The sequence below is a fragment of the Prinia subflava genome, chromosome 7 (genome assembly GCF_021018805.1).
Source record: "Prinia subflava isolate CZ2003 ecotype Zambia chromosome 7, Cam_Psub_1.2, whole genome shotgun sequence".
Lineage (NCBI taxonomy): Eukaryota > Metazoa > Chordata > Aves > Passeriformes > Cisticolidae > Prinia > Prinia subflava.
Genome location: NC_086253.1, coordinates 23256620 through 23283818, shown reverse-complemented (window position 1 = coordinate 23283818; position 27199 = coordinate 23256620). Strand labels below are relative to the sequence as shown.

Sequence of the window (27199 nt, the reverse complement as noted above, 5' to 3'; positions counted from 1 at the left end):
CAGGATTGCAGGTCTGTGTCCTATGTAAATCCAAGTACCCACTTCAGGTATATGTAGCTATCACCCCATTTTTGCAAAACAAGAAAATAAGGACAATTTAATTTTTTTAACTTGCACCTATTATTACCTCAACCAGCCAGTTGTTTATTTCATTAATGGTAATGGTATGCTACTATTTTATCATCTGTGGGCCTTAAACATTTGCTAATTACTTCTCTATTAAGGGTATCAGTGCCTGCATGTTATCTGCCTTTCAATTTTGTGCTTTTAATGAAGTCCTAAATGAGTTATTCCTGCTTGCATAGGTCTGGGAGGCTGAGCTGGCTCCACTGTTGGCCATCCGAACCTTTCTTGAAATATGAAGATTTATAAACAGGATGAAAAAAGATTCCTGTCTTCATTTTCAAGTCTGCCAATTTTCAAGGCAGGCAATGTGGTAAAAATGTGGGTGGAGAAGTGGACATTTTCAGCAGGATTCAGAGGAAGGGAAAAACACTCAGGGTTCTGGATTCTCAACTGGGAAATAGAGAATGTTGGGTGTGTGGCAGCACAGTTTCAGGAATTTATGCCATCAGTGTTAAGATCCGGTTTGTTCAGAGTCAGATGTCTGTTGATGAAACTTTGTTTTGCAATTTTCTATCTGCTGTTTTGAAGAAGAGGTTGGTCATTGCTACCTTTGAGACCCATATTTTGTATTTCAGGCTTTCGTCTGATCTCAGAACTGGCACCTGACCTTATCTTAGTTTGTGTCAAAAAACTGTCTCCTTTCAGGAGTAAAAAGATTTTGAGTTTGAGATTATTTTATTATCTTTGAGCTTAGTGAACTGACTACTGTTTCAGTTGCAGTTACTCTAGGCTTGGTTTAGAACCAGTTTGATATATAGGATGAAAATGTTAATTATAAAAATGGCAGTGCCACGGCAGATATGCATCTTTTTGATTATGTTGGGCAGAAATCCTTTAAAATTGTTTGGAAGAGCTGGCATGTATGCTCAGCCTCTGAAGAAGTTTGGGGTCTCAGCACTTGATCCAGAAAGTTTTGTTTATATAAATCCATGTATCTCAGCAGGGACTTGCTGGTTTCTTGGCTTTTCTGGTAGGAAGGTGTTAACAACACATGTGTTTTCTTTCTCTCCCTCTTTTTTTTTTCCTCTCCCTTGACTACTGAAATCTGATCATCTGATACAGAAGTTCACAAATGTGCTAAATTGAATTAGAATATTAGTTTAATGGGCATTGGTATGTTTTCTTCCTGAAGAACTTTTTTTTAAGGTGCAACTTCATTATTGAAGATAAAGTAAGTTTTTCTTGATTATTTTAAAAAATATTTATATTTTAAAATTACTTTTTATCTAGCTTTAAAAAGTTCTATTTCCAAGTTTCAAAGGGCAAATATATATTTTTAGCAAGAATGTAGTCAGCTCTCTTAAATGATCTGTTTTGTCTCAGTACTTTCTAGGATTTATAGTTCTTGGGTTTCTGTTAGAACAAAGAAAAATATAAACCTCACTTTAGAATAGAATATAATTTGGCTTGATTTATCCTGGCTTTTGCTTTAATAAAGAAAAAAGTATTATATAACCTCTCCAGCAGATGAGGTTTGTATCTTTGGTCTTGCATATTTATTTTCTCCACGTGGGGGAACAAACAGAAGTTGAATACCACCTATTGAATCCTAGAACATAGTTGGACTGACAGATATGTTGCTGCTGCTAGAGCATCTTTTGATGGGAGGATAACCTAACTGTGTAAAGTTTTATATATATTTTGGTATATTTGTATATATATATTTGGTATATTTATGGCATTTGGTACTGAAAAATACATATATGTTTTTCAGTACCAAATGCAACAGCATTAACGTAACCACTTGCCAGAGGTGAAATCACTGTGATGCAGTGTACAGACACTGCAAAAATAAATTATATACTTGATGTCTACAACACAAGCGTAATTGAAACATGGTTTTTTAATGAACTTACTGTTTACTGTGCACTTCTTGCTGCTTTTTCATAACTTGGGCTCGTGTCTGTCATCTGGATTAATTTTCTTCATGATATCCAGTGTTTGTGCATGGGGGAAACTGCAGCTCTGTGTTGCAGTGTGGAGAGAGAGAGAATTTAAAGCCTAGTTTGCAATGTGTCTCTTACGTACCAGCAGATCGTGACACCTGCTTGCTTTGGGCAGCTCCCTGCACTGTGATACATGGATCCTCTGTCCTTCTGTCAGTTCTGCGTGCACATTGTTGAGTGCAGATAGTTTTAAGGATTTAAACTGAGGGTGGCTGCTTGGGTTACACAGCCATTTGTCAGTGCTCCTGATTCCCAGGCTCCTGCTGCCTTGTGGCTCCCACTGACAAGAGGGCAGCTGTGCAGCTTTCTTCTGGTATCCTGCACCTTTGCGAGTTCAGTAGTTCTCATTAATCCCTCTTGACTCTCCATAGATTAAAATACATGATTTGGGTTTTTTTGCAGCTTTCCTGATTTCTGCAGCGGCCTGAGGGGGTGCTGGTGCTCCAGAACGCGGTGCTCTTGTACTGTGCTCTTTCCACCACCAAGCTGGGAAGAGTAAGTAATCTGCTCCGTATCTGGGGATCCTCTAGGGTGGGGGCACTTCTTCTGAACCTTTCACGTCCCACATCATAAGCACTAGCACAGAGACTGGAGGTACTTGTATTTCTTTGCAGTATTTGCCTTGTTTATCATGATATTGATGAACAGGGGTGGTCCAGTTCTTCTAGTACTCCAGCAAGAGTTCTTGGTTTGTCCATTTTTCAGTTTAGCTGTACTGGAACTTGCTCTGCCACCTCATGTGGGGAGAAAGCTGTATTCAGCAGGGGTGTTTCACAGTAGTGCTGTTCCTGTGTGGTGTTGCTTTTGCTACTGGTAACAGAAGATGTAGTACTGGGTAGCGTAGAACATGATTCATCCTTTTGAACTACCTTAGGATATGATATTTTCAAAAATAAATAAATTTCTTGCTGTATTGATAGCAGTTGCCCTTGCAAACAAAGGACATGGTTCTTGCCTTCTGTTGTGGAGAAGAGAGACCTAAAAAAACCCCAATTGAATCATAGCTGGTTGATTGTCTTGAGGTGGTATTTCATTGTCCCCATATTCGTCTTATTTGTCAAAAAATGGAAAAAGACACCATGAGTTAGAAATTACCAGTTTTTTAGAAATTATTAAATAAATTGCTTTTTTAATGGAATTTTACAATATTAAATGTGATTATTCAGGGCTGAGTTAGTACTAGGAAGCATGAGCAAAAATATGGAATTATTCTGTTTAAATGTTTAATTATTAATTATTTTTCCTTAAGAATAAGTTCTCCCATCAGGAAGGGCAGAACTTTTATGTGATAACTGCAGATAATGAACCATATGTTGACATGTGAAGCAGTTAATGCATTTTTCTTTTTGGATACTGAGAATCCTTTTCACTGCATTGTCCCCTGGTAAACAAGGCACGTTGCATCTCAGCTGAGGAAAAGTCTGTGCTGTTTTTTGGCAGTTGTCAATACAATATGGATTGTGGAGGAAGAAGGCACACAGGAATATTCTAAACGACTGTCATCATTAGCTTTGCAGAAAGTATCAAAAGCCCTAACAAGAGTCTGTCTCACTACTAGTCTTCTTTATGCAAGAGATTTGGGTACTGACATTAGTATAAAACTGGATTCAGATGCAGGGTGGGTCATGTCTCTTGTCATTTAACATCCAAAAAGGCTGTCCATATCTCAGTATGCTACACATGGTATACATACTTTTTCACTTAAGTAAAGCTACAATTCCTGCTTAATAGGGTTTGTCTCTCTCTTGTCTTTTGAGGGCTTTCTAGTATCCATGGCAGTTAGAAACAGCTTTGGCTTGAAATCTCAGTCTTCAAACAGTAGATTGGTTCTGCTGTGCTTGCTGCTTTCTTGAAAGGGTAGAACACAGGGAGTTGAGTTTAGATCATTAAGATGTGAATGGACAAAATGGATAAACTGGGAAATTTTGTCTTGAGTAATAATACAAAGTCATTCTCTTACTTTTCAGTATTTAATGAAGGATGCCAGCAAGATCTAGAAGGTGGTAGGTTTGGGTTTTGTATTTCTGTCTGGACAGTTGACTAACTTTTAGGGTTTGGCAGATACATCAGTTTGGAGAGAGAAGTTGTAGCTCTTCACACTAGTTAATTGAGAGCTGGCAAATGCAGAATTTACAACATTTTTCTGGAGAATCTGGTTCTGCTTTTACTCAGCTTCCAATTTTTGCATCTGTTCTTGGACAGGTGGCAGCAGCGCTGTGTTAATTCTTACAAGATACAAGGAAGATGAAAGTGGAGAGTAGTGGTGAAATGCTGCAACAGAAAACCTAGCTGTGCTTGGAAAGCTTCCCACAGGAAGCAGAAGCACAGTGGCATCTCTAACTTCAGAAGGAATAATACCTTCTCATTTAGAAATACTGTTTTTACCAGACAGTCAGCTTTGAAAAATAGTTTTCATGGATCTTGGTGTAAATGAGGTTCAGAATATATGTCTGAAGTGTTGCCCTCTTGGTTCAGGCTTTACAGGGAGATCTGTGTTTCCCAGTGACGACTGCTTTGATCTGTAATGCCTGTGCAGTCCCACAGCTCCTTAGCTTGCCAGGTTTCCTTCTGGCACACAGCCCAACCTGCTGCAGCCCCAGAGGCTCAGAGCACCGCAGTTCTTCCTTTTTAATGTGCAACATTACTTCTAGCTTAACAAGTCCTTACCAATGACCAAGTGAAATTGAGATCATTGGCTGATACCAGTTCAGATAGCTGCACTGAGTGAATGAGGTTGGCTGTATTTTTTTGGAACTTGTAAATGCTATAGACAGTGCTTTCCTTTGTGTTAAAATATATATGGGCTTATGGAGTTATGCAGAGAATGTCCTGATGTTTTCTGTTGCTGTTTGGTGAACAAAATCTGCATTAAGATAATACAGAATAAATGTAAAAAGCATGTGTGCTTTACTGAGAAAGTATGTGTCATCTGTGCAGGGGGCTATGGTAAGGGGACCATGAATGTTTTAAATTCAGCTTGATCTGTGTGATCTGGCTGCAGAAGTACTGAAAGGATAAATTTCAGAAAAACATGCTTTTGATGAGTTAGAGTCTGCATCATAAAGCCTTAAACAGTAGGAAGTTTGTTCAAGTGATTAACAGTGATGATATCCTCCAGAGCAGAACAGAGTGGGAGGTAATAGCATCCATCCCCACATGGTGTATGGGAACCTCAACTAAGCAGGTGGGTGGCACAGTATCTGGAAAGGATGACCAAGAAAAAGAAATCCCTCATGAAGGACTTCTCAACTATGGAGAAGGGGGAAGGCATCCAAATGAAAACCTGTGAGGGGAGAAGTTAGAAGCACAAAGGCAGCCAGGAAGTATACAGGACAGAGAAATGCAAGCAAGAATGTCTGCATGCAACAAGAATTTGAGCACTGAGAATACATTGGAAGGAGAAATGATGGAGTTGCCAAACTTCTTGGGCAGGACAGGACTTTGCAGACATCTGAGCATGTCAGGTCCAAAACCATAGAAAATGCAGCAGGGCTGGAGTGCAGGCAGGACATCCTCTTGTCTGTGGGATTATGCTTGGCTTTCCGGTTCCTGGAAGACTTTAATCCTGCGCCAGCAGGCAGAGATGATGGGGAATTGAATTGTTTGGACAGCAGGGTGGCGCTCTGCCTCTCAGCAAAGGCAGGTGGAGGGACAGCATAGCCTGCATTGCCAGACAAAACTGGAAGGATGGATAAGGTCTCTTAGGTAACAGAAGACTTGGGAAAAAACCTTCCTGAATTGAAAATACCTTCTTTTAAAAAACTGTTGGTAGTTATTAGATGAAACTAATGGTTAGGAATTATTGATGACCTCCAAGAAGGTCAAACATGTAATGATACAAAGAGATGTGGCTAGTAGACAACACTGTGCTCTCTCCAAGAGACAGTTTGACTTGAGAGATCCATGTCCGATAGCTGTTCCTAGTACAGAAAATGAAAGTGCTGTCTCTGTAGATGTCTCCAGAAATCAGCAGCACAACTTCCTAATGACCTGGCTGGCACTTTGCTTGCTTGTTTGAATTGTGTTTTGCTACTGTTGTCCAACAAATTCCGCTGCCAGTCACTACTTTGAATGCAGCAAAAGTGAAAACCAATAAAATTTGCATTATATATGCAAATATGTACACAAATTTTGTGTTTACATTCAATTGTGATTTCTTAAAATTAGCCATCCACCAGTCTTACAGACTAATTTTTGAATTTTTTTCCCCTTAAATTAGCCTCTTTCAGTGTCTGAACTCTTTGCTGTAATTGGATCCATTTTGTATAGGACCTGTGGTCTGTGTGTGCCTTTAAAACAATGCACAACATTTCTCTTACCCAGTCCTTAGCAGACCTCTTTCCTGGTGTTCAAAGCAAGACTTGGAAGGTAGGATTGTGTTGTGTGTCAGAATATCACACCGAGAGTGCTGGAGTGTGATTTCTTGAGTAGCTGTCCCCTGAGAAACATCATGCAATAACCTTTTCTTTCCCCACACTGTGTGCAGCTGTTCCTTGGAAGTGTTGAGTGATGTAGTCAGTCACACTTGGATGACTTCTGTAGCTAATTTGCAGTTATCTTCTTTTTTCATATCCTTTTTCTTGGGTATGTGAGGGTAGGTTGTACAACAATCTGTTGTATGAGATTATAGCAGCCAATATGAACGTACCTATATTTATGTTTGAATGCAAATGCATTTGTAGCAAATGTTGCTTGGAGAGAAGCAGGGAAGGTCAAGGAGTCAGCTGACCTCACAAGCAACAGCATGCGTGAAAAAATAAATTTGGGTGGAACACAAAGCATAACTTTAATGGCCATTAATAGTATGGAGGCTGAACTGTGAAGTGTTTGTTCTGAAACAAAAGGGAATTAGTTCAAGCAAACTGGATTCTACATACCAGCTGAATAGACAGAACTGGTTTGACTCACTCATTGGAAAAAAACAAGTCACAAAGACTACCAGAGTTTAGTTTGTCTTTTGGGGTTTTTTTCATAGTATCAAAACACAAATACAAGTAAAATGAAACTTTTATGTAGCAATCATATAAAGCCTGAGAAATGTGGAAGAGTTGAAAGAAAAGCTCTGTAAAGAAAATGGCTTAGGAAGATGACAGTCTCAGTTAAAAGTCATGGCATCTTTCCAAGATGATCTTTGTCCTCATTATGTGTGATGATGAGTAGCTGGTAGCTCTGTCACCACAGCTCCTGAAAGGGACTTGGCCTGAGGTGCTTTCAGGTGCTCCCTGGGTGGCAGGTATGCAGTGCTGGTGCTCAGGGCTTGTTTCCATGGTTCTCTGCAACTGCTGCAATAGGGGAATGGCCACCTGAAAGGGATCAGGGAGGATTATCAGGAAGGGGCAAAACCAAAATCTTCAGGCAGAGCTATATCAAATTATTTCTTGAAGAGAAGCCATAAGGCTGTATGTCCATTTGGGTATATGTAGTTTTAAATTTACTATAAAGATGGAAAAATCACTATAAAACATTTTAAAGCAATTTTGCAGTATAATAATAAGCAGAAAACCACAGAAAGCTGTTGAGAAACACATTTGTTACAAAACAAATGTGAGCCAACGGGTTAAAAACTAATATGAAACGGGTTAGAAACTAATATGAAACTTGATCTGACTTATCAGGTACATTCAGGTTTAACTCAAATTTATGTGGAGTTGTGGATATCTAAGTTGTGTTCACTTAAAAATAAAAACAAATCCACACCTGTGAATGTGTGATATGTGGATTTCCCAAAAGCAACATTTGAGAACTCTTCCCATCCATTTTGTTTCAGTCTCATAGATGTATATGGAAAATAAGGGCTTGTTTTCAGATGCTTAACTATGGGTTTGGGTACTTTGGATTTGAATTTCCTGAAGAGCAGAAATCCCCCCGAGATTCCCCTTTTTTGAGTGGATGTGTTTAAAGAAAGGGGAAGTTTTTTTGACTAGTCTGGTCACAATTCAAAGATGATTCTTAAGGAAAAACAAAACAAACCAAAAAAAAAAACCACAACTAACAACAACACAGAAAAACCCCCAAACCACACCCAAGCAGCATCTTTATTTCACTTGATCTGGGTATGTCCATGCTGGTACATACAACCCAATATCACTACTACTTTACAGAGCAGTTTAACTTCACTTACTGTGTGACACTTGCTTCTTCATTGGCTTTTGATAGTTGGCTTTAATCCTCCTTGTAAATCTTTGAAGTTCACATTTTATACAGTAACTGATGAAACCTTTGCTATAATGAGAATCTATCTTTATGTTGTCTTTTCCACTGAGATTTATGGAGTTTTAAAATGTAATATTTTTAAATGGTCATATCTTTGGGCCCTGACCTCTACAAAGAGTGGTTTGCTCCCAGAGTGGGCACATTACCTTAGGAGAAGCATACTGTACATAAGTTCAGCTGTTTGAGAGCATAACTGTAAGGTTTGGGAGCCTTATTTTTATTTGTTGGGATTTTTTCTTATGGTGTGGTGCAGAAGGCCCCCTTTAATACTGTAGTGCTAGGTAGAGAAGGAATAGCCTGTGTCAACTGTAGACATTTGATATAATTTGGTGAGATTTGGTTAAGTGTATACCTTTTAGAAGGACAAAAATGCGTTTATGAAAAATGAATAATCTTGCAGCTCCATACATATTGATCAAACTGTTTCACAAGCTGTGGAAAAGAATTGTAAATACTGTCTTCTGGTTACAGTCTATTTTCCACCTCAGTAATTTTTTTTTCCTAATCCTTGAACAGCTAAAGACTGTTGTGTTGTATTTTGTTACAAATTATGAATTTGGTCCATTTGGGGTAAGGAGAGACTTTTTTTTTTCAACTAATAAATATGTATTATTTGTTTTATTCCTATAGAACAAGAAAGGGGAAGCAGCCATCTGCAGATTTTTTCCTTGCACAACTTTACAATGTGTTGAGCTAGTAGGCCACCAAAAAAACTTGAAAAGGTCTGTTTGACCTCTGGCAAGGACTTGTCCCATATCATCCTGCAAAAGAAATGCAGGGGTTTTTGAATGAAGGTTAATTTTACTGCATTCTACTCACTTTTCTTCTTAACAGACAGAATTCTTTTAGTGGTGAGAGACTACTGTCTCATTGATTCACTGAACTTCCCCATTGAGGGGAGTTGAACAGGACGCGCTTTGTCAGCACTGATTTGGAAAACAATGGAGATCTTTACCTGTTGTTTGGACTGTCAGATATGCAGCCTTGTAGGTGTCTGCTTCAGAAGTAATCAACAAGGGTTGTGTAGCAATGTTACGAAATTGTATGTAAAGTCATTTTAAGCTCAGGCTGCCATGGTCCCATTCTTTCCACTTGCTCTCACTAGCTACCAATACTTGTGCAAGCACCATGAGCCTTTTCAGGAGCCTGATCTCACTGGAGATTTTTCTGTGTATGCAGTTTTCAGCTGTGTTGGCTCCCAGACCAGCTCACCAGAGACTTGCGTGCATACCAGTATATATAAAAAGTTTATCCAATTCAGGAATAAGCTAGCATTGTGTTCAGTAAGGCAACTGGCCTGCTTGAAGGTTTGGGGAGATCTCCCAGTTTCAGTGCAGTGCTATTTTGTCTATGTCCTGATATTTCTCTTTAGTTCCTGGATAGAACAAGCTTGTGCTTGTAGCTGCAACCTGAGATATTAAAAATCCATAATGAATAAGGAAAAACACTCCTCAGAATTTTTGCTGCTTTTCCTGGTGTTTCCAGCACAGGAAGAAATTAAATAAGAGGGAATGTATCTTAACAAATGATGTGGTTAACATTCAGTATATATTGATAGACATCTGGTAACATGTAGGCTATTCAGGTAAATTAAGAAAAAGGTAAAGCTGAAAAGCAACTGAAAGTCATATTTTGGTACAAAATGCTACGCTAAAGAAAAAACCAGTGGGACTTGGCTTCAGACGAAAACATTTTATAGCAGTAATTTGACAGCTTCAGTAGCATTTCAGTTAAGACTTTGGATTTGTTATTCCAAACTGACCATAAGATGTTCCATGCAATTTTTTGTTTGCTTAGGGTTTTGTTAGTGTAAGAAAATTGATACATCGGTTAATAGCCTGCATTCCTGTAAAAACACTGCTGGATAGAACAGAACAAAGCAATCAGTGTTATGTAGCACAGATAAGTTTTGCTTTTATATTAAACAGTTCATAAATGATTGCTTAATGATGGCTTCACTAAATTTAAGACATTGTTTTTAAATCTCACCTAGTGGCTATCTCTATTAAAAGCCAATAGCAAGCTCTTTCTTGCAGTGTTTGCTTTTCTCTGTCATGGGCCAAAAGAAGCTGCTGTATGACCTGAGATTTCTTTGTGTCTCAAAATATATGTGAGCTTATTAATGAAGGCCAACCACCAATAATAAATTTGTGCTGCATGTAGAGCACAACAGTTCGTCTCCTCTGACATCATGACTGAATAATTTATAGATGTAGTTATCCTGGAATTTGTAGGGGTTATTAGCATTTTAATGAAAAAGATACAGCTGTTGTACTAAATCTTCCCTTTCTTTTCTTCTCCCTCAGTTAAGGGTTTCGGTCTGTGCTTTGGAGGCAGCTGCCAGCGTGTGGTGATGTGCTGACTGGCACTATGGGCAGGCGGTACCCAGGGGCTCACTATCGGCCAAGCAGCTCATGTACGTATGCTATCCGTCTCATTTATTGGCTGCTTTATTGCTTTTGAGGGCTGCTAAGCCGATAAATTTTGAAATAGTATTTGTAAAGAATGCTGACATGTTCTAATCGATGCCAGCCCTTCTGTGTGTGTACCCAAATGGTAAGTATATTGATTTATGTTTAAACTGCAAAGGTGCTTTCTAGAACTTTAAAAAGTGGCTTGCCATGTGACTTCACCAGATCTACTGCAGTGTGCTGTGGTTTGTGCTGTGATTTGTGTTCAAGGTCTCCAACTTCATTTTTTACAGAGTTGTAAGGTTAGCTGCTATTCCTCGTCTTGTCCATCCCAAGCTTTTAATACCAGAAACCTTCAAATAACAAGCTACTTGAGCTCAACCTAAAATGTCACTGTGCACTATAGCTTCAATTGCTTACAGCTGCAGCTAACATCTCCAGTTCAGATTATTTATATCCTTGAGTTCAATATTATTCACATTGTTTCTTTCCTCTGAATTGTATCCTGTTAGATTGTATTACAGCATCTCTTACTGAAGTTTGTCTTCTGACAAAGTGTAGATAGGAGCTCCTAGTATTTATCACCTCACTCCTTCCATCAGCCACCACACTGCAGTGGTTCCCCAGTGCAGACCATGGGAAGGGAGCTGATGAGATCTCCCTGGAGAGCTGTGGGGTAGCACCCCACCTCCAAAAGTCTGCTGCTGGTCCTTGTGCATTTTCTGTTGATTTCTCAGGCTACTGAGGTGAAGTTATGGTAGGTTAAGTTTTGTATTCACTTTTCCTGCTGCTGTGGCAAAAGAACACGATCCCACAAGGCTTTTCTTGGCATCAAAGCCAGCTTGATAAGCTCTCACTTCTGTAATGTTCTTTCTGTTCCTTAGAAGACTTCTTTAAAACCCCCGGCTCCTTCAGGCATCTGGCTGCACACATACTTGCACTGGCTGATTCCAGTGGTGAACTGCAGTGAGAACTGACAGCTGTGGCAGGATAGGGACTCCTGTGGTGGCTTTGCCATTGGACATGAGGAACTGCAGGGTGAGATCCTGCCTTTAGAACCTGACTTTTGGGGTTTTGCCTAACCACAGGGCTAAGCCCTAGGAAACAGTAAAGCATGGTTACTTTCTGCTGCAGACTAGTCATAGATATTGTAAAGATGTGCATTAAAATGACGCCTTAGAGCCAGTTTAGATACTGGGTCCAAAGACTTGTTTGAGGGGTCTTGTCTGTACCACAATGGAGGAAATAAATGGCTTTTATAGTTTTGACAGATCTTTGGTGGTCAAGTGCTGGAGTACTGAGTTGGACTGATCTGTTTGAATCCCTTGACATTAATTCTAGGCACTAGCTTTCAAACACGGCCTCTCGGTGTACTGCCAGACATGATATTCACATCCCATGCCTAGGCTTGAAGCTCAGACATTTAAGATGTTCTATTGTAGAAGTATCTAATCAAACCCATTACTGCTTAGACAGAACAAGTAATAGGCGTTAGGTTCTTACCAAAAGAGCCTGAAATGCTTTCCTGTTTTCTAGTTGAACAGTTTTAAGCATGAAGAAGTAGAATTGTTTACTTGGGGAAAGGTTGGGCCTCCCATCATCTGCCAGGGCCAAAACATGCATCAGAATCAATTGGCACCAGAAATTCTTCAGTTTGAAGACAGAGGTATCAAAACACCTACTTCATGACTACTTTGTGCTTTTGTTAAGCTAAGTTTTCCCTTACCTTGACCTGTCAGAGTTTCTAAGCCAGGAAACTTTCTTTGTTTTTTGGTTTTGTTACTGTGTGATTTCTGCGGCTTCCTGGTGCTTAACATAACATTTTTTGGACATCCAGCAATAATGGTATTGAAATTGCCCAGTATTTGGGAAATGTGATCATAATGAAATCTGTGATAACAGATTAGATCTTGATGGAAGTGCTGGTAAAACACACGATTTTGCTTTTGTGTTGTTTGCATAAATAAGAAGTAATTGCACCATCTAAGTTATTGCATTTCATGTTTACAGTTGTTGCAATCTTAATGTACATTAAGGACTTGGTGCAGCCTTAAGCTTTAGTGCCTGACTTTATCTTCTGTCTGTACATATACCTAAATAAATCTGTGAAGGGAAGAGTTTGTTCTGTGTGGAGTATAGCAGCTGTATTGCCTCTAAAGTAACATTTCATCCATTTAAGGCATTGACTGTTTTGTTGAATGATTTCATAAACTTATTGGATAGAATAGTGTGTAGTCTTATGAGAACAACAAAAGGTTTTACAGTTGTGGAAACACATAACAGTTTAAGTAGTAAATGGCTTATTTGAAGCCCAATGCTAGGACATATGTTTCCTATACAGGCGCTGAAGGTATAAAAACCAGCAAGGTGTTTAAATTGTAAAATGGAGAGCTGTGAATTTAACAGGTGCCTGCTGGTTTAGAAAGCATTTAAAAAAAAAAATAAAGCGTAATTAGAGAGCAGTGATCTCCCTTGATTATTGTCAGCAAGCAAAACAGGCGTATCCCTGGCACTGTCTAATGCTGCTTGTGCTGATTTTTGAACACTCCCTCATGTGCTATTTTGCTGGTTTTCTTTCTTTTCTGTATTTTCCTTGTGAAAACATACAGACTAAGGGTGGATGTACAGTCTCCACCTACTGAGAAGCTAGGTTTTGCAGACAGACTTCTTTCATTAATTTCTCCTCAGCTTTTGTATTTATATTTTTCTAATACTTCTCACAAACTCCACTTTCCTGCATTGACTGCAGCAGCTCTCGTGAAAATATGGTTCTGTTTGTGATGTTTGGGTAGCCTCAAATTTTATTTCAAACTAATTTTTTTTCTGTGCACAGAGTTCTGTTTGTCTGGAAAAAACCTTTTAAAAGGGCTTGTCTATGCATATCCTCTCCACAGTGTAACAACTCATTTATTTTAGTTAGTTGTAGTCTTTTGCATGGCATTGGAATCTGATCAAGTGTGTTGAGGAAAATGGGTTTGATTCCAGTGCCTTCCTGCTGGCATTCAGTGCTCACGAAGGGCTTAAACAGCAGCATCAGCAGCAACAATAATAATAGTAATAATAATGAAAATGAAGTGTAGAGTTTTGTGAGACTGCTTTAAATAAAAAAGCCCACTTTCTCAGAGGACATTAGAAGTGAGAAAGTACAGAAATATGTGGGTGGTAGCTTTCAGCACTTGCTGACCTTTGGAGTGTGCAGGGTGGAGGCTCAGTCCTGCAGTGGCACATCAGCTTTCACTGGGAGGAAGGGACCTGCTTGCACCTGGAATTCCAAGACCAGCCCTTGCTGCCCACAGACAGTGGTGCCACATGTCCCACTCTCAAGTCATCCCCTTGATTTGTGGCAGGTACAGGTGGATTTCTTGATTTTTGACCTATTAGTGACTCAGACTAAGGTCCATATGGAATGATTTTTTAATGTGATTTTGCAATATGATTAGTAGAGCTGACTCAGGTTTTATTTCAGAAATTTCTGCTGCAGGGTGACTTTTTTGTTCCAAGCAAACCTTTTTTGGGAAATGCCATTTTTCTGAAGTATTCATAAATCAAGGATGACAGTGAAAGGAAGTATTCCTCGTGAGATGGCACTCCCCTGGACTCCCTGGGTGGGAGAGGTTCTTCATCATCATCTGCTTCATGATAAAGCTGCTCTTATAAAGAATTCAAAGTGCTTCAGGGCAGAGAGAGTAGGGTTGATTTTATAAGCTTGGGGTTTGATTTCCCTTGAGAAACACTCAAACTTCTGCTCTGCCCCTGTCTATTCAGATTCCCAAGGAATGCCCAACTGTGCCTTCCTTTGCGCCGAGCTTACAAGGGAGCTGTTGTTTCATGAAACTGCTGGAAAATCTTGATTTCACTGCAGTGAGATAAAGAAATAAATGTGAGAATGGTGACATTATAAATAGCAGCAAAACCCTGAATGAACACCTAACTTCCAGTCTTGCAACCAAATTCTGATAATTACATTGCTATCATTAGCGCAAGACGAGTTGGTAGAAAAATGTATCATGATGTGGCTCTGTGGGCTTGGAGCTGCTCCTAGAATAACAGATTACTGACCCAAAGAGGCATCTAACCCCAGGGAGGAGGAGTGTATGCAATGTGCAGCTCTTGGTAGAAGCGTCAGTAAAATTCTACATCTGCAAAATCCTGCCCTGTATCGCCTGACCTCTTCTTTCCAGACAAAGACATCTGGGTGTAAATGAGATTCAAGCTTTAGCACTGCTCAGATTGTGCTTGGGCAGGTGACACTTTTCTGTAAAGTTTCTTTAAGAGCTCCACGTAATAGCTGAAGAAAAGGCAGGAATACAGGTGACTGATGGAGTGGAAATTGCAGGAGTACCCAATGGCACATGTTGCTCTCTTTGTTACAGTCCCTCTGGTTCCTGCCTTTCCTAGGAAGCTGTGTGGAGACTGGCACAGGAACTTCCTCTTCCTCTTGAGTGATCCTGGTGAAGCTCCAAAGCACGTGCTCATGTTGGCAGATAGGATCTGACTCAGAGTCTGCAGATGGAAAGCTTTCTTGAGGGACTCTCTAGTACTCTGACTGCCTATCGTCACTTATACATTTATTTCGTAGCATAATTAAATAGAAGCCCTATCTCAGGACCCTGACAGGTCAATTTGTTCTTCACAGGGGAGTCAGAGACAGAAGGAAAGGGTTTCCTTGTAATTCCACTTGGGGTTGCATATGGTCATGGAGAGCCACCAAGCAAGCAGATTTGCATCATGTGTTCGTCCCCTTTCACAGAAACCCTAGTTCCTTTGGTATTTGATACTTTGTGGAGATCTATGAGTTTGTAGATAAAAAAGAACAGAGAATTTTGGCTAACATGTCAAGAACTCAAGATTCTGTGTTGTAGTTCAGGCCAATAATACTAGTAGTTTGTTCTTTTCCACTTGTTCAATGTCTTCTACAGCCAAGTTTGTTGAAACTGAATCTGCTTTCAGCCACACTTTAGTGTAATTAATATAAATGCCAGTAAGTGCAATTGCTTTTCTCTTACATTCTCCTTCCACTTTATTATGGATTGATCTGTTTAGTTTATGGGGACTGTAAAGCAAATATGATAGTTTGATTTCATTTACGAGCACGTGATTTGTTTTATATATGGGCAGAGCCTTCTCAGGGAGCTCTACTGCCTGCATCAGGCTAGGATTCAAATCCTTGCTATATTCTAGTGCCATAATGACACTGGGAGAGTTACTGTAGGGTATGGCTCTTTTAGTCATTCCTTGTCATTCTGTCAGCTTAAGCAGTACTGCAACCCTTGGTTTATAAACTGTTGTATGTTTCAAAACGTTTCTGATTTGTCCCACTGAAGTTCGGTTAAGGACAACACAAAGATTCGCAGGGAATTTTCAGCCTTGCTGAAATGTAATGAGCCTTATTTTAATTCAGCCTTTGATGAAAAACCAGACAGGAAATGTAGACTGGAAATGTTTGATGTACCCTGAGCTCTGTTCCTTTACTGGGGGCAAAGAATATGGGGGTAGGAGTCCAAGTGTGAGTCCATATGAGTCCAATTTTCAGACAGTTTAGCAAATGTAGTTAAAAGTGCAGATATATACAAACCGTACCTAGGTGAGATACGGAATGTTTTTAATGCACATGGAACACAAATAACCTTTTCAACATGGAAAATCTTAATTTGCTTTTCTTGAGAGCCCTGATAGTCTCATTGTGCAAAAGCTGGCACTCTACTGCTCTCTTCTGTGTCTGAGACTTGGACTTTTTATTTTTGCACACTGTCTCAGCTTACTATTAGGAATTTGAAATTGTTTGTAAACACTTAGGAATTAATGAAATTAGATGTTTTCTTTGTATTGATACTTTTGATAGACTCATACTTTTATTCTTTATTTCCATATGGAGTTGGAGAGAGTTGACTGAAGGAGTATCTTCCGTTTTTTTTTAATTTTCAAATTTTCATCTCTGGAGCCTAATTTGATACTAAGTACAACTTTACAGTAAAGAGAAAACAATATTTGCTGGAGAATGATCTTTCAAATGCTTTTTAAGGTCTCAGCTTGAGGCAGTAAAAATAGGTGGCTCAAAACTATTGCTACCAGTCAGGGTAATCTGAGGATAAAAACATTTCTGTATAACCTTGTTTGATAAAAGTTTAATGTATAACTAGCCATAAATTTGTAATATGTACTTCAGAGGGCAGATGAAGTTGTAGCTGGTGAAATCATGATGCCAGGCCATCAGAAGTTTAAAATAAATTAGTTTAGAAAGAGAAACTGAAATGTCCTTATTTATGTGCATGCAGTTAGTTCTTAGAGCAGCAGATTGTGCTCAGGAGTATGCAGCTTTGTTTCTAGGCTTTGCAGGAATAGGGAGTATTTGTGAGCTGCAAATTGCAGGGCCACAGAGGAGGTGTGTAGGAGGTGCTTATTGATAATAGTCTGTTTAATTTTTTTTTTTTCCCAGCACAGCATCTGTGCTGGAACCTTAACCATCCCACCTGACAGGGTCTCAGTTAGCATATACTTCTCTTACTAGTGCTGTGACCTGTGCTTAATGTCTGTCCTGCTTTTGGTGCCCGTGTCACCTGATCGAAGAGCTTGGAATCGTTCCATTGCTGTTTCAGAGAGCTGGAAAGCTGGTCCTGGACCTTGTGGGTTTCCTTAAGCCTGTTAAGGAATCAATCATCTTCTGAGTGGCTCTGTTTTGAAATCAGTCTGAATCAGTTGAAGTAATTTTATGTGCCAAATCTGTGGTTCTTGATTCCTTTCTAAAGCTTCTTCAAGCTTCTTCAGGGTAGGCTGCCTGTCCTACAAAACATTTTGGTTACATTTTTTCACTGAGACAGCTTATCCTAACTTTCTGTTTCATATGACATTTTGCTTTTGTTTTGGTATTTCTGATCAGCTTTGATTACACATTGGTAAGAGTTATTTTTTGATAGCACTTGGTATTGAAGCTGCAGAACACAGAAGTCCTTGCTTTATTGGTCATCTCAATTGCAGAAATTCAGGTTACAGTTTCTCAGTTTGTGTTTCTGTTTAAGGGAGAATGACGTTTATGCTTGTGCCCTGTATTAGCACTTACATTAAAAGTAGGGATATTTGTAAATTGGCACATAAGTCCAAGGCACGATCTTTATTGTAGAGATTGAGTAATTTATGTGACAATTAAAAAAGCTTATGTTAGAATGTTAGCTTATTAAAAAAGCTAACGTTAGAATGTTAGAGCTCAGCAGTTTAAACAATGGGATTAGAAAAAATTACAGCCTTTACTTAGCAAATGTTGCTGTGAATGTATAGATCCAATGACAGAAGGTCTTGTTATCTGTGCACACAAGTAGCCAGCAGATAAAACACACTCCATCTTCTTGCTGTGACAACACTGCTTTTGCCTACCAGACTGTTCCATTCTGCACATGGGGGAAAATCTAATTAAAGGGAGAAAATTGAATTTGGAAAAGACTTAGCATGCCATCTTGGTTTTTTTCCCACTAAATGCAGGATTAGTTGTTATGGCATGTCATGGCTGAACGTTATATAAATGAAAGAATTGCTCTTTATTTCTTAAAGTAGTTACTTGATTTAACAGTACTGTAGTAGCACAAGATGACCCACATTCTCTGCAATATAACGTTTCGGTCAAGTGGTCAAATATACACTGCTTATTTAGATGTATCTATCTTAATTTAAAAAAAACAGGAACAGTGGATTTAGCGGGTTTATTTTTGTCATTAATATTTTTATTTTTTATTATTTTTCTTTTTCCTTTATATCTGTTAGAATCTTATTCTAAGAAGCATCTTGTCTCGGAATTTTTTCTGGATGAGAAGTTTGGCTTTGTGGGAAGGAGAAAGGAGAAAAATGGTAAATGAGAAGGCATATTCCACTTGAACGCTACAACTCATTGAGGATCTGAAGGTTTTTTCCTCAATTACACCACATAAAGACAGATCAGCTTTATGGATTCCCATTAATATGAGCCCCACTAGAACAGAAACAGCACTGCTGCTAGGCTGTTGCAGTTGGTTGGCAGCATGATTAGCTCTAAAAGGAGAAATGTCATTATTGTGGCAGCAGGGACTGGCAGAGTGCCTCTTGGGGGTGGAGGAGCCAGGACAGAAAGCTGGTTACCAGATGGTGATTTCAGTAGGACTAGGTGAAGCAGAAAATAGCTGGAAATGGAAGAAGCTGCATTTAGCAATCAGGTTAAAGTGCTGATTTTATTCTGATATGAGAACATATCCTAGATGGAGTAGAGAGGGCAGCAGTGATTGCTTGCTTGGGCAGAAGTGTTGTATTTGGTGATCTGGAGAGGTCCTTCCCATCCTCAGCAACTCAGAGATTCACGTGGAGTCGTCTGCAGATAGATTTGAGACCAGCATGTGTAAGGTGCTTGCAGCCTTGCTCCTTTGCTGCTCTTGCATTCCCCAAACTGCTCTGCCCACCATCATAGTTGGCTTTCTTGGCTTTGCTGAGCTTTCTCCTTCAAGCTTCCAAGCTCAGTCCAGCTAAGATGTCATTGCCAGAGGGAGCAGCAAGAAGAAAATCATTGGCTGTAGTCTCTGATCTACCACAGCACTCATTTGAGTATTTTCTTTCATTTTCCATTCTGTAAGTTTTAGGTGTTGCCTGGAATTTGTGTACCTATCTAGGTAAGAAGAATCAGATGAAAGAAAGCTTCTAATCTCGATTCTGATTTTAGCTAATAATGTAAATTTGGAGTTGATTAAGATGCTTTTGGCTGACATCTGTTCAACTATTACCATTTAGATGGTCATTGTTTTAGAGTGAATGTTTTAACATTGGAATTCACCCTTTGAAGTGAAGAGAGTTAACTGGTGTTGAGCTGCAATCATTGTATAATGAAGGTGTTCTCTATAGCTGCTTAGACCTTAACTAAAGCCCAAGTGGGCAAGACCTGTGGCTGTAGCCCTGTGGCATGAAGTTGTCATTAAAAGTTTTGTGCTCAAGAGATATCCTTGCAGAAGGGAAATTTGCTTTATGGAAAGATTTGTATTATTTTCTTCCTGTGTTTCCTCAGTGCAGTGACAAAAACACATCAGTTGTCATAAGTACCCTGTCTCTCACTGTGTGTGTCACTCATATCCAAACCAGAGACTTTAGGGCAAAATTGTTTATTTATGAGAAGATGGCCAGGAAAGGGTCCCATACTGGAATTTACTGCCTAGCTTTCTTTTTATGATTCCCTCCTGTGAGATCAACCCTGTGCTTTTTAGTTTCATATGCTAGATCTGGTTCTGCAAATTTTTTTATGAACCTGCCTTACTGCTGTGTCTTCTTTTACCAGTGCTGCTGTGGTTTCCTGAGTAAGGTGTAATCTTCTAATTGGGAAAAATCTCGTATTTTCCAATGCATTTAAGTTTTTGCTACAGTATGTTGACTAAAACTGGAGAATATTTTTGAATTTGTGCTCCTAGTAAAGTTGTACATTACCAAAATATAATAGTTACTTTTAATTACATGTTTGTGTTGCTGCAAACTACCCTCTCCCATACTTTAATGAGTGTCAAATATCATTAAAAACTCAAAAGATCCTCACTGTTATGCTGTGAGCTTTATTTAGAATGCTTAACATCTCTCAGGAGCTTCTGAAATGTGGTATTTTTCTTTTGTGTTTTCCTTTGGTTTTAATTCTTAAATGATCCCTCTTTTCAGATTTCAAATTATAATCTATTTCCTGATGCATTGCTGACGCCCCGCGAGCCATGTCAGAAGTACTTCCAGGTCAGATGCCCTTTAAAAGATTCTGCTATGCAAATATGTGAAATTTTCCACTTATTTTTCTTCTTCTTCTTTCCAGGCACATATTTCACTTTCATTTTGCCTTACACAGACTATTTTTTAGTGTATTTCCCTGTTTTTACTCACTTAAAACTTAGCAGTGTTCCCTCACCTAAACTGAGATATATGTATCAACTCAGTGATTGCTGGTCTGGTTGTCTGTTTGCTTTTCAGCAGAAGGTAGAGAAATTGAGAATGTGGTGCCCTGTGCCAGTGGCATGGTCCTTGCTGGTGGCCAGGCAGCACAAGGAGCTCTCTGAGAGGGGGATGGAGTCTGCCCATGGCAGCCCTGGATGCAGGAATCTAGGGTTCCTCATTTAATTGAAGTTTTTAATTAGGAAGTTGGGATGTGGTTCCTCTGGGAAAAGTGATGTGTTTCAACCATCCCTGTGTCCTGTATAAAGCAGAAGAGACAGGCTATTGCTCTTCTTTCTTACACTGTTCTACTATGCAATCTTTCTTCCGTGCTCTTAGGCATCTCCTGGCATTCCGATTTTTGTGGTGCTTGAGCTACTCCTAGTCTCGTAGCAACTTCTACCCTTGAGATGGAAGATCTGCCCATCTCTATTTCTTCTTCTCTTTTTGCCTTCTTTTCTCTTTTGTTTTTCTCACACCTGTGTCTGCTTCCAAGAGCAGAGGGAAGCCGGTCGAGTACATTCCCGGGCATGGCTGGGAGCTCAGGGTGACTGCCCGCGAGCAGGCTCGTGGCCCTGAGAGAACAGCCTGCCTCACTCTGGGCACTCCTTGTGCTGCTGTTTGCCTGGTCACTGATCCCTTGATCGTGGTGGTTTGATCAATGGATCACCTGAGATGGGGTCGGGAGGGGAGGTGGTGAAAGGTTTGTGTTGACATCTTTCTGTTCACAGTCATACACCAGCCCAGGTTAACACCCAAGACACAAACTTTATGTGGGTCACACAGACTCCTTGGCTCAGCTGTTGAACAATGTGCCAAAGTTCATCAAATCAATGGAGAACCTTTATCAAGCAGATTAGTAAAATGGAATACATTTTGTTGCAATGTTTCCAAGGGCTTATTCTTAACAATATTTCTGAGCAATGGAACAATAACAGCAGGGGACATGCTAAAGATAAGCTGCCAGGCAAATACTTAAGCTTTATCTAGGAAGATTATTTTTTAAGAAATTTGTTCAGTGACAAAAACAGTGGCAAACATTGCATGAAGTAGCTCATTTGTAAAAAAGGAGAAGAATAAATTTCAGTCTTGTTCCATCTTGTGGTAATTGTATGTACTGGTAAAAAAAATAAATGCATGTTTTAATTTGCTGAAGCATGAAGATAAATCCCTAGATGCCATGCAGTTGCACAAATTCTAAAGGTCAGGCAGTGGGGAGGAGGAAATTATGCTGCCCTATTACTTTACTTTTTTATATGTCTTTCATGTTGTCAGATTTTGAGAGATTCAGAAAAGCATACAAAGCAGCCAGTTGATATGTAGAAGCTGTTTCATGTAAAACGTTTTGGTAACATCTGATCGGATGTGACATTGCTTTACATTAGTCCTGGCTGGTTTTGAACAAGATCCAGAAAGCTCTGTGTGTGTATACAATGTGTTTATCTGGGAAGTAATTTATAAAGTTCCTTTAAATTTTGTAATAGTTGTGTTTTAAAGTTTCTTGTGGCTAAAGTTTGTTTCAGGATGTTTGTTAGCTGTTACCTAAGACGATGGCTTTTTGCACAGCATGTGCGTGGGGTGATCAGTCTTCTAAAAAATTTGCAGTTGGTTTAGACTGACTGAGCAGGGCTTGAGAAATCAGCAAACATGGAAAATTGTAAAATTTAGTTTAAAATTGATTTTTAACAAGTTTTAGAAATTGTTCTTTAACAGCTGGATGGGTGATTCAGGGAACAAAGGGTATTATTACTCGATCTGCTTGGTTTCAAATGAACCAGTGATGTTTGCAAGTGAGCAGCTTTGACAGCACATCAAAGAGGAAGGAACACTAGCAACTGTGCCTGCATTTAGGTAACAATGTGAAGTGCTCATTTTCACTCCGTTTATGTATTATATATTCTTTTAAAACTCGTATATTTAATCTCCTGTAAATCTGTACAGCAGTCAGTTCTGTGATATATCAAATATACAAAGATGCAGCACAGCTCAGTTGGAATGATCTGTCATCGGCTAGCTCGAATTACAGCTTTTCATTCCTGAGTAAGCCCCAGATACCTTTTTATGTGCAGTATAAGCAGTCAGTGATAACTGAGAATTAGGAACAACAGAAAGGGTGTTTCATGTTGTGGCAGATTTATTGTGAAGTGATTTATTAATTGGCCTCTAATTTTGCACCTCAAGTGCTCCATGAGGTGTTCATGGAGCACTTGAACAGATTAGTGAAAGCCATAAATAGACAGTACAGGAACAAATTACAGGGGTTTTTTAATGAGTTTTTAAAAATATCTATATTTTGGTAATTTTGATAGTCTAAGAATCTGTCCCCTCGATAAACTTAATATTTTTTCAAAATATGAGCTGTACCCTTGGCTAAGAAAAATCATAAACTCGTTTACAAGCAGACAAAAGATATTATTTAACAGTGTAGTATGTGTTCTCTGCCCTAGGATGTGTGTTTTGTCCTTAAGCTTGAACTTTGTGAGCTATAGAAATAGTAAACCATCTCTGGAGCCAGCCCTTGTTTTGAAGTTGATTGAATTCCAGGAGGGTATTTTGTCAAAGGATTTTCTTTTTCCCTGGCCCTGGAAATAAAACACATCTTTGTGAAATAATCTTCTACCTGTATTCCTTGATTCTCTATTTCCCTTCTCTAAAAAAAATAAGAAAAGGAAGGCGGCAGGGGAGAGAGGGAAAGAAAGAAAGAGAGAGAGAAAGAGACAAATAGCAGAGAAAATGCAGGTGTTAGGAGTCAACAACTGACCATCCAATCAGGCTTAGCAGTAACAGCACTACCAAAAGATGACAAAGAAGCAGCATTTGTCTGCAGTCTGCATAGAAATATTTCAAATTTCTCCTTCCTAGTGATGAACACATGAGGACTTATTTCCCTCCTCATCCAAGACAGAGGTGAAATACTGAAACAGTTGTGGTAAGACAATGAGAATCCCAGGCATTTGCAAAGGGCACCCCTGCTGTCGTAGAACCTGCCTGCAACAGAATCAGAAATGAAAAATCTGCCCTAAAATTGTCTCGTATAGGGTCAAGCTTTCTGCTTTTTCTCATCTTTGTGATCCTGATGATTTTTCTGCCTCTGTTCTTCCTTATTTAATCAGATAAGCTTTTGTCTCTTCTCTTACCCACTTAGGTTGTGGTAGTTTTCCTCCCATAAAACAATTACGTAAAGTGCTACGTGCCTTTACCAGCAGCCCTAGCAGAAGAGTGTGTGTAATGAACGTGTTTGACGAGGGTTTCTTTTGCCTTTCAGTCGATTCCGGCGTGGACGCGCTGGCAGTGTTTATGGCAAGCGGCAGCACGACGGATGTTGTGAACCGCAACAGCCCCGCCACGCCGCCCAACACCCTGAACCTGCGCTCCTCTCACAACGAGCTCCTGAACGCGGAGATCAGGCACTCGGAGGGCAAGAACAGCACCCCTCCGAAATGCAGGAAGAAGTATGCGCTGACCAACATTCAGACGGCCATGGGCCTTTCCGATCCGGCAGCTCAGCCCCTCCTGGGGAACGGCTCTGCCAACATAAAGCTGGTGAAGAATGGGGAAAACCAGCTCAGGAAAGCTGCCGAGCAGGGACAGCAGGATCCCAACAAAAACCTCGGTACCACTGCAGGTGTGACTGTGACTTCTGAGAAGTTTGAAAGCAATGAGCCGATCCCGCAGGATTCCTCCGGCTGTGAAATATTACCCTCGCAGCCGAGGAGGACCAAGAGCTTCCTGAATTACTATGCCGACCTGGAGACATCGGCTCGAGATCTAGAGCAGGGGTTCGTTGCGATGGACGATAAGTCCGCACAAAGCAACAGCCAGGCTTCTACTGTTATCGTCAATGGGAAGGTCCTGGCCCGGAAACAGAACAAGGTGCCAAGCCCAGAGGATGGCCAGGTCGCCACGGTGTCATCAAGCCCCGAGACAAAGAAAGATCACCCAAAAACTGGGGCCAAAACAGACTGTGCCCTCCACAGGATTCAGAACCTGGCCCCAAGTGATGAGGACTCCAGCTGGACTACCCTGTCCCAGGACAGCGCCTCGCCAAGCTCGCCTGATGAAACAGGTACACAGGCAAAGGCTGCTCACAGCCACTGTTTTAGAAAGGGACTGCTTAGCTTTTCTCAGCTGATGCCAGGAGGCAGAGAGGTGTTCAGCAGTTTGAGTGGGGAAGTGGATTGTGTCAAAATACAGGCCCTGGCCTTGCACACAGCTGCTTGGCTGAGAGGGAATCCTTGGAAGCCTCCTGGTCAGTTGTAGCAGCTTTAAGAAAGGCACCAGCAGATGCCCTATACAGGGTCCTAGAAATATGCTAACTGCACCTCTTGCTAGTTTATAAATAATTGCTCTTCAGTAATCAGTGGGTACATGTTGTGAGAAGAACATGATTGTTGGGAGATGCTGAACTATTGATAGCTACCTACACACAACAGAAAAGCTTTTCTGAATGATGATTTTTGGGCTCAGTGAAGATTTTTACTTTTTTAATCCACAACTTTAAGTGTGCCCACTACCTCCCAGTCATTTGATGATGCTCCCTCTCTGTGTGCCAGCCTGGGTAAAGAGAAGCCTTCCCAGCTGAGGAGTTGTGCAGTGAGCCCTGGTGGTGTCCATCCTGGAGCTCTGTGATTTTGGGCATGGACAGGGTTTTTCACTGCCACTGCATCTGGTGTAGGAAGAGAGCATCATGTGGGGTCTTCACAGCTCCGTGCTCTCCAACCCTTGCATTTATGCTCCAATAGTAAATATTAGGGCCCATAGAAAGAAAGATATTTATCTAGGGGGGAAAAATGCAGAAGAGATTTAGTCATATAACTTACGGGAAGTGAAAAAAATCCCCCAGTATTGAGAACAGTTAATCTATAAAAGAATGTAGTCCAGCAGATACCTGGGGAATTAATAATGTTCAGTCCAGAGATTGTATTTAGCACTTCTGCTTATGCAGAAATATTACAGAAATATGGTTTTCCTGAGAAGACACTGTTGAAAATAACAATATGTTTCTTTCAGGACTTCTGAATTGTTTTGTCTTCCTCCTCCCACTCTTAACAATATTTCATTATTCAAATCCTGGAAAACTAAATGTTGTTTCGTGAGGTATTTTTGTTGTTTTGTTTTCATATGTTTTCTTTTGGAGTTGTGTAATTCAAAAACACTGAAAATTTTATTCTTAATTGATTGCACTGGGAATGAATCATTGTTTAGATAAAATCCTCCTGAAGTCTCCTTAGGGCAGGATACTTGTAGGCGTGGTCTAATGAAAAGGTGTTTTCAAGAGCCTTGACCTTCTCTCTCAGTGAAGAGGTCAAAAATAAATACAACTCTATTTAAAGATACAAAGCAACTGACTTATTTAAACAAATGTTAGTTAGTGTTGATAAACAGATATGATGGAATCCATTAATAACGGGCACTGAACACCACAAGCACAGTACAGTATAAGAAATGTGTTTTGAGGAAATTCTTCTTTCTTTAGGGAAATTAGCTGTATGTGCATCTTGACAAGCACTACACTGACCTCAACTTTCAGATAATTTTATTAGTGCTTGCAGGTATCTAACCTTATTCCTGAGATTCAGTACTTCAAAAGAAAAGAGTCTGCGGTGATTTTAGAAGCAGAAAAATCCTACAGTCAGCAAAGCAGTGGGATGTCACTGAGATCTTAGCACATGCCAAGCCCTAATGGATTTTCAGGCAGCCTTCCTAGAGAAAGGCAGCAACTTGCCACCAGAGCTGACTGACACCCAGCACTGCAGGCAGTCCCCCCCAGACTCCTGCCTCTGTCGGCCTCAGGCACTGCATCTCCCCTGGGACCTGCTGTGTCCATCCAGCTGGATCCTCTGTCTTTTGGAGAGTCTTAGGAGCAACCAAACAGCAGCTCCAGGTGGTTTTAATACTGCCAGTGACAGAACTGGGTTCACATCATGGGGAATGCTCCCTCCATCTCTCTCAAGAAACATAGTCTAGCTTTCAAAGGAAACACATCTTGTGCTATTACACCATGTACCCATTCCTTCTCTCTCTCTGTGTGTATCCATCAATTTCACCTAGATGATTTTGTATTGTATTCATTGTGTGAATCTGTGTGGTGCAACCAGCAGCAAAGCACGTGCCCCAGAGCTCAAGCCTAGGAGACAATGAGGGTGATGTTTTCTGTTTGTGGCTTGCTTTTCTGTTTGATTTTTTTTGTTTGTTTGTTTTTGTTAAGAAGCTCCCTAGAAGGCAGGCACATTTCTTAATCTTTGTATCACTTGAAAAACAATTTCAGTGGAAAGTTATTCTGCCATAGTAAAGTGCAGCACTCTGTGTAATAATATCTAATGAATTAGAAATGGGAGTTCTTCAGGAAATAAAAAGAATTCTGTTTGCCTCCAAACCAAAAAGAAAACTGGAATTTACTTTTGCTTTCTAATTTAAATCAACCCCCTTCCAGGAATAGCCAGGAATAGCCCCATAATTAGGAAAGTCCCTGAGATGTGGGACACGTCGTGCTAGAGAGCTGCAGGTGTTTCTTGCTCTGTGCCAGCTGCCCTTTTGCTCTCTTCAGGGTTGTGGGAGGATGTGCAGGGGCAGCAGCCTCCTCTGGCTCCCTGG

At 40.1% G+C, this 27199-nt stretch overlaps 1 protein-coding gene across 14 annotated transcripts in view; it reads left to right on the top strand.

Annotated features, from left to right (window-relative positions):
* The window catches only part of APBB2 (amyloid beta precursor protein binding family B member 2), a 176944-nt gene that overhangs the window by 65034 nt on the left and 84711 nt on the right, over window positions 1-27199 (top strand). For 5 of the 14 annotated variants that reach the window (XM_063401835.1, XM_063401834.1, XM_063401831.1 and 2 more), the window contains exons 2-5: window positions 2475-2567; window positions 10592-10701; window positions 20345-20413; window positions 23871-24671. In XM_063401835.1, coding sequence (XP_063257905.1) covers window positions 20395-20413; window positions 23871-24671 — 820 coding nt within the window. In that variant the 5' untranslated portion in view covers window positions 2475-2567; window positions 10592-10701; window positions 20345-20394. The remainder of the gene's footprint in view (window positions 1-2474; window positions 2568-10591; window positions 10702-20344; window positions 20414-23870; window positions 24672-27199) is intronic. The other 9 variants (XM_063401826.1, XM_063401832.1, XM_063401827.1 and 6 more) reach the window with 3 other exon arrangements.